At 43.2% G+C, this 13,191-nt stretch overlaps 1 protein-coding gene across 3 annotated transcripts; it reads right to left on the bottom strand.

Moving 5' to 3' along the window:
• Window positions 1–3,109: 3,109 nt before the first annotated feature.
• On the bottom strand, window positions 3,110–12,539 carry CD7 (CD7 molecule). 3 transcript variants are annotated; one of them, XM_012578540.5, is made up of 5 exons: window positions 11,094–12,539; window positions 9,993–10,331; window positions 8,156–8,497; window positions 6,189–6,295; window positions 3,110–5,678 (listed from the first exon to the last, which is right to left on the bottom strand). In XM_012578540.5, the coding sequence occupies exons 1-5, from the start codon at window positions 11,164–11,166 to the stop codon at window positions 5,559–5,561; spliced, it is 981 nt and encodes a 326-aa protein (XP_012433994.4). In that variant the 5' UTR covers window positions 11,167–12,539; the 3' UTR covers window positions 3,110–5,558. The 3 variants fall into 3 exon arrangements, with proteins under 3 accessions (XP_012433994.4, XP_030142919.3, XP_030142920.3); XM_030287059.4 differs by lacking the exon at window positions 9,993–10,331 and having other exon boundaries at window positions 11,094–12,537; XM_030287060.4 differs by lacking the exons at window positions 9,993–10,331; window positions 11,094–12,539 and adding an exon at window positions 8,766–9,976.
• Between the last annotated feature and the right edge of the window lie 652 nt (window positions 12,540–13,191).

Here is a 13,191-nt window from a genome sequence, read left to right as displayed (position 1 = left end):
ACCACGACTTTTTTTCTTGAGATGTGAGAGCAGCCCAGCTGCAGAAAACACGTTATTAAGGAATGTAATTCTTTTTATCATGGGTATTTCTGCCTCTCTTTTGTTTGACCCAAGTGGTGCCCCCAGGTCTGAGCATCAGGAATAAGAGGCACTGGAAGAAGTGCCCTTCTCTGCCTCCAGCCAAGCCCACTCAGACAATTTGCAAGCTCACCATGACCACCACGGTGAGATTTATTCACAAAAGCACCAGGAGGACAACAGCCATCCTTTCAGTGATGGATCCCTCCTGCTTCACCTAACCCTGGGCAAGTCTAAAAGTTACAAAGCCTCAGTTTGGGCTGTTCATTTGAGTTTTTCTGTGAGTTCTAAACCTGCTAGGAATTCTCCTCTATTTCTTCTTTTGGCTAGGACAGAAATATAATGAGCTATTTATCCATGCTACAACTTTATTTCCAAAACATCCTTGCAAGAAGGACTACATGGCTTTCTGTGTATGCTCTGTGTGAAAAGACTGTTTTTAATTTTAGCCTTGAAAGTCATTAGGAACCATTATTTCTTTACCTGCAGTGAGTACACACAAATGCTTGATTTCTCTTCTGAAATCTTGAACTGTTCAGAGTTGGGGTTTTTTAATTAAATAAAGAGTTTTGTGTTCGAAAGCTGTTAGAGTTTAGGCACCAGCTGCCATCTATTTGAGGAGACTTCCCAGAGAAGCTTCCAGAGTGAGCATTAGAAAGTATGAAAGTGAGGGTAACAGAGAAATCCACAACAATATTACAGAGTTCTTTCAATAATCTTATTTCTCAGAAATCACGAGCATTTGTGCAAAATGGCTTCTCTGCATTGGGACTTTAAATGTCACTCACCCACAAGCCTGCAGCAAATTTCTTTGAGCAGAGAGAATACAACACAAGTGGAAACCACCCACAGTAAAGTGGTCTTAGTGACTTCTTAGAAGACTTGCCCTGAGCTGTAAGGCAATAACGTGTGGGGAGAGAGACCCACAAAGCAAATGTCTCTTTTTTTTCTGTCCTACCAGAGCAGGGTGATAAATTCCACCATCTGAGGATGAAATGATTACTACCATTGGTAAAGCATCACTTACAACGACCCCCAGAATAAGCTTTTATAACTTCTGTGATTCTGCTAAGAGCAGATGGACCAAATGTCTCAGGGTGTCATGAACTGCAGAGAGGGATGAACTTAAAGGCTTTCCTAGAGAGTTATTAATTACTAATTACTGATACTAATTCAGTAAGAAGGAATGAGAGATCATCTTCCACTTGGTATGTGCAGTGTTCAGACATTATTCCCATTACAGACAGAAAGCACAGGAGTGTAGCAGAGCATTTCTAAAACCTCAGCTGAAAATCTCTGGGGCCATGAACTTGTTCTCCAGGGAGAGTTTCAGACACATGTCAGTCACCCAAAAGCAAAATAATGGTTTTTGTGAAGTAGTTACACAGAAATTAGCACTATCCAGAGAGTTCTTCCAGCCCTACCAGCAGTTAATTACACAGAATGGAGTCACCTCTCATCAATTGGACAGATAATCTATTTGTACCACACAGATTGTGACAACAATGAAAAATTTTAGTGTTAGGACAAAATGGTTTGTTCCCTTTAGTCAGTATTTAGGTTGGTTGCTTTATTTCCAGTTCTTAAATGAAAAAATTATGTGAGATTCTTGTAGACAAGGCAGAGTGCTCTGGCTATCTGAGAGAGTAATGCATGATGAGTAATGTATTGATTTTCTAAAAAGTAAGTTAAAACCTGTTGAGACTCCAAATTAACTTGGAAATATTTCTTGCATGTTGCACAAAGCCAGTAACCAGTAATTCCTGAAGGAATTGAAATAGTTTTAAAAACCATGCAAAACAACATAAATACTGTTAAATTTATACAACAAGCAGTAAAATAACTCATTAACTAGTGCAGGAGCAAATTAATCAAATATGTCACATTAAAGAAGTAGCACCAAAGAAGCATTTTCAGCACCTCAAAGCTGTGAGAAAACCAAATCTGTGAACCAAAAAAAAACCCCTGCATATTTTCAAATTGACTGTAGCTGACTGCTAATATAATGCAAGTTGAGGGTTACAAAGCATTCAAAAAGAAACTAAATGCTCTCAGTGGTGCAGGTCCCATCCCAGCCTCAGAACTGCACTTCCCACCTCTCCTTGAAAATCATCTCCCTCTCCAGAGGCTGAGACAAGACAGAAAAAGAAGCAAGAGCAACAGAGTTAGCCCAGAGCAATTCTGTCTGCAAGTCTGGGGGTGAAAATTTCAGTTTTTCTGTTTTCCAGTTAAGATCTGAGACAACTCTGCATCTTCAGAATGCTCCAGCCCTCTTTATTTAAAATAAAATTTATTTTATTAAATCCCCAATTATTCCCTGACACTCTGGAGCTAAATTCCCCAGCAGTTCATTCACCACTGCTTGGGTTAATTGTGGTGCTTATGAAATGGCTCAGTGCATGTCATTTTCCTCAGAAAGGTGTTACTTATTTTTTTTAAAAATTTGTTTGCACCAAACCACCAAAAAAAAAAAACAAAAAAACAAACCTCTACTATGGCTCCCTTTCACAGCTTTTTTCTTTTTTTTCACCATTGTGGTCATGGTTTCACATCAGAAAGCTGATCTCAAATGTCACTTTATTCATTGTCAACCTCCCTATGCTGCCTCTCAGGGCTTTTGCCCCTTTTTGACTAAACCTGCATCTTGTTCCAAAACTGAAAATGTGATGAAAGGTAGTTGAAAATGAACATCTCGGTTCCTAGATTGGTACCTGATTTGTTGGTTCTTCCTCAGCTCTTTACCCACCCCTGAGCTGGGCTTTTCCAGGGACAAAGCCAGAACTGGCCCAGCACCAAGTCTAGCAGAATTCAAGAAAAGTTTGGGCAATGAGACCTGGAATTCACAGGGTCTGAAGGGTTCTTTTCTTCAGTGATTGGTTTTAAAAAGAAAAACCTCACTTGCAGATTTTGTGATTAAAGTGGAAAACTGTTATTATGCTGTCTAGTGGGATGCTGCTGGGGCAGTTTATACAGAACTTTCAAAAAGCCTTGAATCACTATTACAAAAAAACAACAAAACACAACAAAACACTAAAAGAAAAACTCATTTATTTGCAAGATATATGAAAAAGGTTTTAATATATGTATGAAAATATTGAGGAACTGTACAAAACCCCAACACAGACACAATTTATCCAGGTCTGGCCATGTGAAGACAACACCTATTTGCTCACAAGATGAACCTGCACCATTCACCCCTCACAGTGAGGGGATTTCTCCCTCAGCTCTGGTGCATGGCATTTCATGAGCAATATCTGGAGGGAAATATGGTCTCCTGAGGGGCAGGATTGTCTTGGCATGCTGGGATCTTATCAGAACTCAGCTCTGGAGAGGAATTATCCTTTGTGCCTGGCTCTGCTCCAGCTATGCACTCATCAAAGACAAACTGACCCTAATCCCTTAAAAAAAAATAAACAATTACACCGATAGAGAGAAACTCCAGTCCCAGCCTGTCCTCAGCAGCCAGAGCCCACCCCCATCAGCCCTGCCCTGTACCAAGGCAATTCAGCATTCCTCTGTGGAAGATTGTTGACTTTCCACAGTGGCCCCAACTCTGCAGGACCAAAAACACCCCTGGAGGAGGCTGAGCCCTTCCTTGACCCAGCTCCCCACAGCCACCTCTTCCAGAAGCTGTTACCAAACCAAATTTAGCCTCTTCTTGCCTGAGGTGAGTTTTGATAAATCCCTTTGATAAGAAGGGGTTTTAGATCATGCCCAGGTTGGAACGCAGGCATTTGCTTTACTTCACCCTGGATTATTTCACCTTGTGTTGTACAGTGTGGAGTCACTGGGTTGGAGAAACTCATCCAGCACATCACAAACATATCTGCTGTCCCAGAGTCTTAGGTTGGAAATGGGGGTATCCTATTCCCATCTGTCAGAGCTGGGGCAGGTATCTGCTGTTCACTGGGCAGTTTGCTTTATCTCTCCCACACCCAACCCTCCCTCCAGGAGATCTCTGCTGTCCATGGCCACTGAGTGTCCCTGCATGGCTGAGAAAATTCCATCATCCATGGGGAGATGCTGTGCCCAGGGGAGGAGCCAAACATTCCTACCTGGATCCAATCTGACCTGGGAACAGCACAGCAGCCTTTGCCCCCTGCATTCCCAGAGGAGCAGCTTTCTTCCCCCCTGCATTCCCAGAGGAGCAGCTTTCTTCCCACTGCATTCCCAGAGGAGCAGCTTTCTTCCCCCCTGCATTCCCAGAGGAGCAGCTTTCTTCCCACTGCATTCCCAGAGGAGCAGCTTTCTTCCACTGCATTCCCAGAGGAGCAGCTTTCTTCCCACTGCATTCCCAGAGGAGCAGCTTTCTCCCCACTGCATTCCCAGAGGAGCAGCTTCCTTCCCACTGCATTCCCAGAGGAGCAGCTTTCTTCCCCACTGCATTCCCAGAGGAGCAGCTTTCTTCCCACTGCATTCCCAGAGGAGCAGCTTTCTTCCCACTGCATTCCCAGAGGAGCCCAGGCCCATCTCCCCCAGCCCTGGAGCTCCAGAGGAAAACTCCCCCCTTGTGCAGGATCCTGCTCCAGCAGAAGCACAGCTGGCACTGCAGGAGGGCTGAGCCACCCTGGGATGGGGCTGCTGCCACGTCCCTGACCTACAGGGGACAGGGCATTTCTGACTCTGTCACTGGTTTGTTTTCTTTTCGGTATAATTGCATTTTTTAATATTTTCCTAGTAAAGAACTGTTATTCCTACTCCCATACCTTTGCCTGAGAGCATCTTTTAAATGTATAATAATTCTGAGGGAGGAGGTTTGCAATTTCCATTTCAAGGGAGGCTCCTGCCCTCCTTAGCAGACACCTCTCTGTTCAAACCAAGACACCCAGGAGGCCACCAGGACCCAAATTTAGTCCCTTAGCCACATCAAGACCCCATCAGTCCCATGAGTAGCTCTGACAGAGGCAATAAACTAAAATCTAGACTTGAGTTTTTTTTTTTTTGTGGGACCATCATGGCCTTGGAGCAGGTGAGCCCACATGGATCCAGCATTTCACCCTGCCGCGTTTCTGAAGTTTCTGCAAAATAGATTTCCCTGCTGTAACTCCTGAGTAGTTTTAGCTGCCTGAGCTCTTGGGCAAGGGTCCCCGAGAGAACTGGAATCCATACCTGTGTGGATCCATGGCAAATTATTGATCAGACCTGTGTGGTCTTCCTGAGATTTAGCAATGCTCAGAACCAGACCTCCCCATCCTAGAAAGGATTATTTAGCAAAGAAACGAGCCCATATGTTGCATTTAACCCCAAAATGCTGCTTTTTCACACTGAACTGCATACACTGTCCAGGGTATTTTTTGCTACATTTTCTGTACATTACAAAAAAAAAAAAAAAAAAAAAAAAAAAATTAAAAAAAGTAGAAACAGCCTTGGAAATGAAGATTTTCTACCCACTGAAGAAGGTAGGTGATAGCAACTTCAGTTCAGGTGGTTAAAGCAGCTCTCAGAGCTGGCTGTGAGGGAATGGTCCAGCTGGCAGAAGTTCATCCACCTCTGGAATAGGTGTTGCTTCTGACCAGCGTGCTCCGTCTGGAGTTGTAGGACATGTCTTCATACACCACATTTACCACATTGGGCTTTTTCCTCTGGAAATATTTCTTCACCTGCCAAACCAAGAAAATAATCCCAGTGAAGGAAAAAATTTGATTTTTTTTTTCTGAAAAAGGGCCAATTTTTTTCTCCCAGCACTACTTTCAGACTATTTTATGAGTTTTTCTTGCCCTCATGTCCCCCTCCTAGTTACATCTCTTACAAGCTTGCTATGTACAGCTCCAGTCCCAATTCACAAAAATTTTTTTAAAACAGCAAGCAAAGCAGAACAGTGAGGGGCTTTGTTCAGGGATACACGGCAAAACACATGGCTGTGTCAACCACACAGCTCACTCGAGGTTTGTTATCAAAACACAATAAATATCTCATTTATACAGGGTTACGGAAGTGTAAGACACTGTGTTAGCTGCCAAGAGTTTACAGCTGGAAGATATTAAACAAGGGCAAATAGGAGAGCAATAGGAAGCCACAATTCCTTAGGTTTATCAGATGTTTGCTTGACTCAGGTACTATTTAAAAATAATATCAGTTTGCCCAAATTTTGCTTTGGTGACTGTACTTACATCCACACGGTACAAGGTGCAGCACACCAGGGCACAGAACAGCAGAGCCACCACTGTGACAAGGACATACAAATCCCAGGAGCTCTTCTCACATGCCTGCTCCACTTCTGCATTTAAAATTACAGCAGCATTATTATAAATACAAAAAGGCAGAATTTTGTCAGATTAAGTTCTTTTCTGACCCAGACATGGGGTAACTGAAGGTGTTTTAAAAACTTTTATTCCACTTTCAGTCTCATTTGAAGGGTGGGACAATGCAGATGTTATAATTCACACCATCACAATCAGAAGCCAATTATTTCCCAGTTACAATACACTATAAGTGTTTCTTACCCTATCAACTTTTACCAAACCATCCTATAAATACCTTAAAGCAAATAATCTAAAATTACGCCTCATGGGTCCTACTCCAATGCATCTTTCTTAGTTCTATTTCTCCAAAGTATCCAGTCTTTTTTGCAAGGCCATCCTTGGAAACTTGTTTCTATTTCTATTTCTCTCTCAACAATGTCTGTCCTATTCCATGGCATTTCTAACTCAGCATTTCTTATCTCAAGGTTTGCATACAGATGCACACCATGTGAATCTTCTGTCAGGTTTTGAGAATTTTCTACAGATCTATTTGCCACAGAATTTTATTTTTATTCTGAAAAAAGTAATTTTACAGTAATTTTACAGTAATTTAACTAAAAATTCAGATATTGACAGCTACAGTAGTAGCTGACATGCCATTAGTATTCTCACTGGCATTCCCTGTGCTCTTTCAGAGTCTGGGGGTGGCTGCTGGTGGCTCAGCAAGGAGCATTGCACAAAGGCAGCTTCCACACACTATTTATGGGAGCAAAAAATATTTCCTGCAGTGTTGCTGCAACCCTGAGGCTCTGAATTATCCAAGAGCCAGGCTGGTGAGAGGTGCAGACAGAAGCAGGAGGATGCTGTGGTATGAAATGCACTGAGCAGAATAATGCTGGTGGAAAGGCTTTCAACTCTCTGAAACCTCAATTAATCCATATATGAATAACACACTAATTAACAATCTAACACAATTAATTAATAATCACACCCCTGCTTTGTTGGGCTACTGCCATTTCCCCCACCTCACTTTACCGAGTTGTTGCCCCAGCTGTGGGTGGTGGCACAAAACAGGACCACAGGTGCTTTTTCAGACTGCAGGAAAATCCTTTGCAACTCTCAGGGCCTTTGTAAACCTTATTTTACAAAGCCCAGTGCATAGGGTTAAATCCACCAGTAAGACCAAAATCAAGCACTCTCTTGCTGGCTCTGACTTCAGCTTAGCAAATGGCTACAGCACAGTCCAGCAGGAAAATAAAAAACTCATCTGTGGAGCACAGAAAAGTAAAAACTCATCTTTGGAGCAGAGAAAAATGAAACCTCCTCTTTGGAACACAGTAAAATCAAACCCCCTATTTGGAGGACAGAAAAATTAAACCCCCTCTTTGCAGCACACACTCATAGAGTGCTCAGTGTGTAACAAGGGTATGTGAGAGCATCTCTGTTGTGGTCTGTGGTGCTTGAAGCAAATGCCTGAGGAATTTTGTGCTCCTCACTGTGATCTATTTAACACAAGACTTGCCAGAGGGAATGGTTTCTAAAAGCCGTTTATGTCATGCTAAGGTTAAAGAATTGGTGCTGAAAGTACTTATCCATATCCTAAAACTGACAGATTGCACACAATGAAGTGTTTGTTACCTTGTTTTGACTTTTTTTTTTTTTTTTTCCTTTTTCTAAGCTGCAGGATCATGTCAAGGTCTGAATTCCCCTCTGGTTGTACAAGTCAGGTGGAAACACAGAGTCTGTTTCTGTGTCTGAGCTCAACAGGGCACAAAGGAGCCCGAGCTCACTCTCCAAACTCTCCTAGGTTTGCCTGTCCTGACTAAAGTTCCTAAAGCTTTCTGTCCACGACACAACGATAGATATTTATGATTAAACAAGCAAAAGGGTGGTACCTTTAACCAGCACCATGGTGCCACTGGCTGAGAGCAGAGGGGAACCCTTCACATCCTGGGCACAGATGTAGATATCACTGTCCTGCTCCTGTAGCCTGTGCAGAGTTACCACAGCTCTGTTTCCTTCCCTGGAATACCCCAAGCGATTCCCAAAGGCAGGAGAAACCTCTGACACGTTGAGCTTTGACACAGACAGAACTGTGCCAGGCTGCACGTGAGTCCTGAGCAAGTAGAACTTCTCATCTTCAGGAGAACTTTTCAACACGCAGGTGATGTTGACAGACTGGCCTTGCACAGGGTTGGCATGGAGTGGTGATTGCTCCACAGGCCTTCTGGATTTAGCTAAAAACAGAGAGATTAGTGGTTATCACATGCTTAACACAGTGCATTTTAACTGGGGAACAAGGGAACAGAGCAGACAGAAAGAAGAGACCATAGAAATGCTGATAAAATGAATTTTTAAACATGCTTCACACAGACTTTGAAAAGAAGGATATGTTTCAGTACACCCTGTCATATCTTCCTGCCTCAGGGTCTGAAAGTAGGACTGACCAACAGGTTTAGCTGTTTGCAAAGGGTCTGCATCGACCTAAAAATTATAAATACTGACCTCCTCTAAGGGAATACAGCTTGATCAGCATGTCCTGGAGTCATGCATCATTGCCTGCTTTCTCAAGTGAGTTGAAGCCTGGATCAAATCACACAGTGTGTGTGTCCCATCAATGTTTAAATGGTCTGTGAGAATGGAGTGGTCATTAATGACTCACTGTCCAGCTGGGAATACATTCCACTGAGTTCCTCTAAGGACAGGACTTGTTCCTTTTAACATTATCATGAAAGTGGATAAGGGAGTGAGGACAGGATTTATCAGGTTTGTAAAGGGGAGGTTGTAAGCATCTCAGAGAAGAGGATCAGAATCAAACAGGGCTATAAAGCAACTTAATATAATAATTTGGAGAGGCAATACACAATAAACAAGATGTGATGCATTGAGAAAACACAGCAAAGAAGTTTGAAAGGAGAAGCCCAAGGGAGGAGATGATAATCCTTCATGGATATAAATGACTATTGCTGATCAGCAATCAATTCAATTTCACATGCCTCAGGGACAGGAAAGGAAGAAAATCCTGTAAGCTTTGGGAAAGATGTCTCAGGTTAGAAGGTCTCATTGGAAGGACAAGTACGTGGAGGAATAAACTGCCAAAGAATAGTGTGGACTCAACTCTTTTCGAATGAAAATTAAAAAAAAAAAATCAAGACAGAAAAATTATTTCCCCAACCAGAACCACCTGACAAAAGAAGCACTCTGCCCATTCAGCAACTTCCCACTAACAAGAGAAAAAAACCCTCTGCTCACTCATGCCCGTCTTGCAGACTCTGCCTAACACCAGCTTCCCAATTACTATCAGTTTGTCATTTAAGACAAATTAGTAAAACAAAAAGAGATTTGCAAAAACAACTGCTACCAAAAAAAACCCCTCTTTGCTCTGCTAGATGTTTAAAAAGGTTGGACAAGTTGTTTTGGAAAGAGCTGTGGGTCTTCACTGTTTCCAAACAGCTGCAGCAACCTGTGACTCGTGAAAATCTGTAGCTGGAATGAGTGAGTCACAAATGAATCTTGTAGGATGGTTTGAGGTTTTTTTGGTACCATACTACCTCATGCATTTTCTTCATTGTTTCAGGGAGCAAACCCACACATTCCTTTAAATCTGTACCTGAGCAGACACAGAAAAGGTTCTGTCAGACTCACCCTCCCACTGTGCCTTCTTCCAATCTTTGATTTAAAATACAGATCTATATTTACTAATTCATGACATAAAAGATGGAATTGCAATACCTTTGACCACTACTATGGTTGTCTTCCTATGTATCTCTTTGTGGTGGCCACTGATATTTAAAAACTCAGAGCATACGTAGATTTCAGAATCAGATTTCTGTAACCTGTGCAGGGTTGTCCTGAGAGTCTCCCCTTCCTTTGAAGACTCAACATGATTAGCAAAGGCAGGATTGACAGATGGAGATTCCTCCTTGGGAAAATATGCCACATTGATATTCTGTCTGATAAGTCTCAAGTACATCCCCACTTGATATTGTGAACCACTCATTGGGCAAATTATGTTGATGGAGTCTCCTTCCCAAGCACTGATAACATCTGTGGACTGTTCATTTCCTCCACCTAAAAATAAGAAATGCAATTGAAAATATAATATCAGAGCTCCTCTTGGTCTGAGCATATCAAAGAAGGTTTCAAAACCAACTCCTCCACCAACAGAACTGCTCTGCAAGACCGGACCTCAGTCTCCCCATGCTGGACATGTCATTTCTTGGCTGCTCTGGCACCAGTGACCTGAGCAGCTCAGCACCTTCCCAAGCTTCAAAGGCCTTGGCAAAAAAAGTGGCTGCTGTCACTGACACAGAAAATGTAGCTCTCCCTGTAGATTCCCAGGAAAATCCTATTAGTTCTCAAAATACAAACTTCACTAAAAGTATCCTGATAATGGGTTTCAGATATAAGTCAGGAATTTAAAAGTGAGGAAAAGAGGTAGAAAAGGGAAGAAAATACACTTGTCTTTCTAAAGGGGCATTTAACAATAGCAGGGATAGAGATTCTCAGATTCAATACAGGAAGAGGGCTGCAGAAGGTTCAACTCCAATCTATTTAAGAAACAAAGGCATACAAATGTAGAATTAAACCCTTGGAGTTCTCCAATGACCCCAATATCCAAAGAAACTGAAGGGGGAGTATTTGTGCAATGAATAGTGAGGAATAGAGAGATCAAATGGGAAATACCTGAAAGAAGCTACATCAGAGGCAAGGAAAGAAAAATTAAATAGAGAGTGCTGCATGGCTAAGACAAACATAGCTTAGAAAAGTTTGGAAAGAAGGAAAGAAAAGATTGAAATGTAAGAAATGTAAGAGCATCGATGCTGTACGTACCGTCCTGGGCAGGGAAGCACGGGAGAAGCAGGAGAAAGAGGGATGCCTTTGGGAGACACAACATCCACAGCATTTCCAAAGGTCTTTTAGCTGCTCTCTCAGCCTGACCAATGAGTTAAAGCCCTGAGCACTGCTGCCTACCTGTTACTTGAGCTGTCTACTGAAAGAAGTCAGCAGAGTTTTGCTTTTGCCTTTGTGTGACAATGATTGTGATGGAGGAGGCAAAACCTTTTCTCTGGGAGGGGCAGCTTGTGTTTCTTCACACTTAAACCACTTCTGTTTTCTTGCAGCTGAGCAACCCCCGGCCCCCAGGGCAGCAGTAGAAAGTTGTCAATGGGGAGCACTACCTCCCCTCTGAAGACAACTGAGAAAAGGGAGGCTCAAATTTGCTCTTCACAGTGCCAAAATCAGGCAGTTTTCTCCTAGTTGTTTCCCTGGAAATGCAGGGGCTTGCTACCATCAGTTCAGTTTGTCAGGACTCCCACAGGTTTAGACTGACGGCTGCAGATGCAAAAGTCTTGGCTTTGTAAGGAGAAAGGAGATGAGGGATGCTCCATTACTTCAGGAAAACCCTCAATTATTGGACAAGGCCTGCACACAAACCAGCAGATTTGATCTGTATTTTGGCAATAATTGTGAATAATTGCCAAGCAGGAGGAGCTGGAGTCCCTTCAGCAAACACCAGCACTCACACCCAGCTTCCCCCCAGGGCAGACCTGACCCACAAACCAGCCCACCTCCCATCACCAGCAGGAGAAAGTGGATTTGACAGGAAATCTGTAGGAGCCCAACAAGGCCTTTTGATCTTGTTGATAAATGGATCTATTCCAGGCAACATCATTATCTGAAACTTTCAGGTTTTTCCTTCTCCCTTAACATCATTGCAAAGCCAAGACAATAAACAATTCCAGTCTTTACAGGACAATAAAGCCTTTTTCACCGTAGCAAAGTGCTCTCTCAAAGTGAGAATTAAACCTTCAACCCAGAATGCCAATTCTATTCTTAACAAGTAGAAAGAGCAACAATTTCTTAGAGATTGGCTCGAAGACAGGAGCACTTAAAGAAGGCAGTGTGAGCACCACACACTGTTTGTGACCAAGGAAGCCTTTGTGCCTCTTCCCTTCCCTTCTGCCAGTGCTTGTGCAGCCTTTCCAGCCCCCAGCTCCTTCATCTCCCCTTCCAGAGCCCTGACCAGGAGAGGAGAAAGTCCTTTGGATGCCAGAGGAAAAGCTGGATACTGGATCCTCCCTTCTTTAAAATGTAACCAGATGTAATTAGTACCTAATTACCTGTAATTGTATTTTTACTTTCACTTTTAGAGTGCAGGTCAGCATTGTCACTGAACATTGACACCAGGCAAGCCCGTGCTGACGTGTGGTACAGTGCAGTAGGGAAAACATGGAAAAAGCCAATCACACTCCCAAAAATTTCCCAGGAACCTGCTTAGAAGTACCTGGGCCGTCCCCTGGTCCTTCTGGTACTGCAGCAGTGATGGGAAGGGACTGGATTTGAGATCTGCTCCCCAGTCTGGCACTCCCTGGCCATGCAAGGGCTCCCAGGTCTGTTTTAAGTTCAGGGCCTGTAAGCACAGGGTACAGATGAGGATAAGATCTGCTACTTTTTTCTCTCTTTTTTGGGTGAGGTTTTTTGGGATGGTATGAGGCAAATAAAACTAGCAAATTAGATTTTATCTCTCAGCAAATGCAACACGTGGTTACAGCAGCAACGCTTCCTCCCAGCCCACAGCTCACCCTTTCACCACACTGCTCTTCCACCCTGGCTCTCAGCACAGCCTTTTTAACAGGGACTTCACAGGGAGCCTGTGTTCCAAACAAACCTGTGCCAGTCCCAGACAGTCAGGACTGCTGCAGACTCACTGACAGCAGCCCCAGGGGCACAGACATCTCACTGCTGCTGAGCTCACCTGAGCTCACCCACCACCCACTGTACCCTCTGAAACAGCCTGGGATTCCTCCTGGAAAATCAACTTGCTGCTAGAGAAGGAAAACATGTCTACAGAGCAGTCTTCAGGTCAATCAGGTTGTAAAAAATCAAGAGAAGCCTCAGTGTGTGGTGCCATCTCCCAGCGCATGGCACC

The sequence above is a fragment of the Taeniopygia guttata genome, chromosome 18 (assembly GCF_048771995.1).
Source record: "Taeniopygia guttata chromosome 18, bTaeGut7.mat, whole genome shotgun sequence".
Classification (NCBI taxonomy): domain Eukaryota; kingdom Metazoa; phylum Chordata; class Aves; order Passeriformes; family Estrildidae; genus Taeniopygia; species Taeniopygia guttata.
The sequence above is the reverse complement of the archived record's forward strand: the minus strand, read 5'-3'. Positions and strand labels throughout refer to the sequence as shown.

Bases quoted from the DNA above. Each gene is read 5' to 3' on its own strand.
- CD7 (XM_012578540.5), bottom strand. From the start codon at position 11,166: ATGCTGTGGATGTTGTGTCTCCCAAAGGCATCCCTCTTTCTCCTGCTT. The intron at 10,332-11,093 runs GTACGTACAGCA...TCTTATTTTTAG, and splicing joins GTGCTTCCCTGCCCAGGACG to GTGGAGGAAATGAACAGTCC. The intron at 8,498-9,992 runs GTATTGCAATTC...CTCTGTTTTTAG, and splicing joins AACCATAGTAGTGGTCAAAG to CTAAATCCAGAAGGCCTGTG.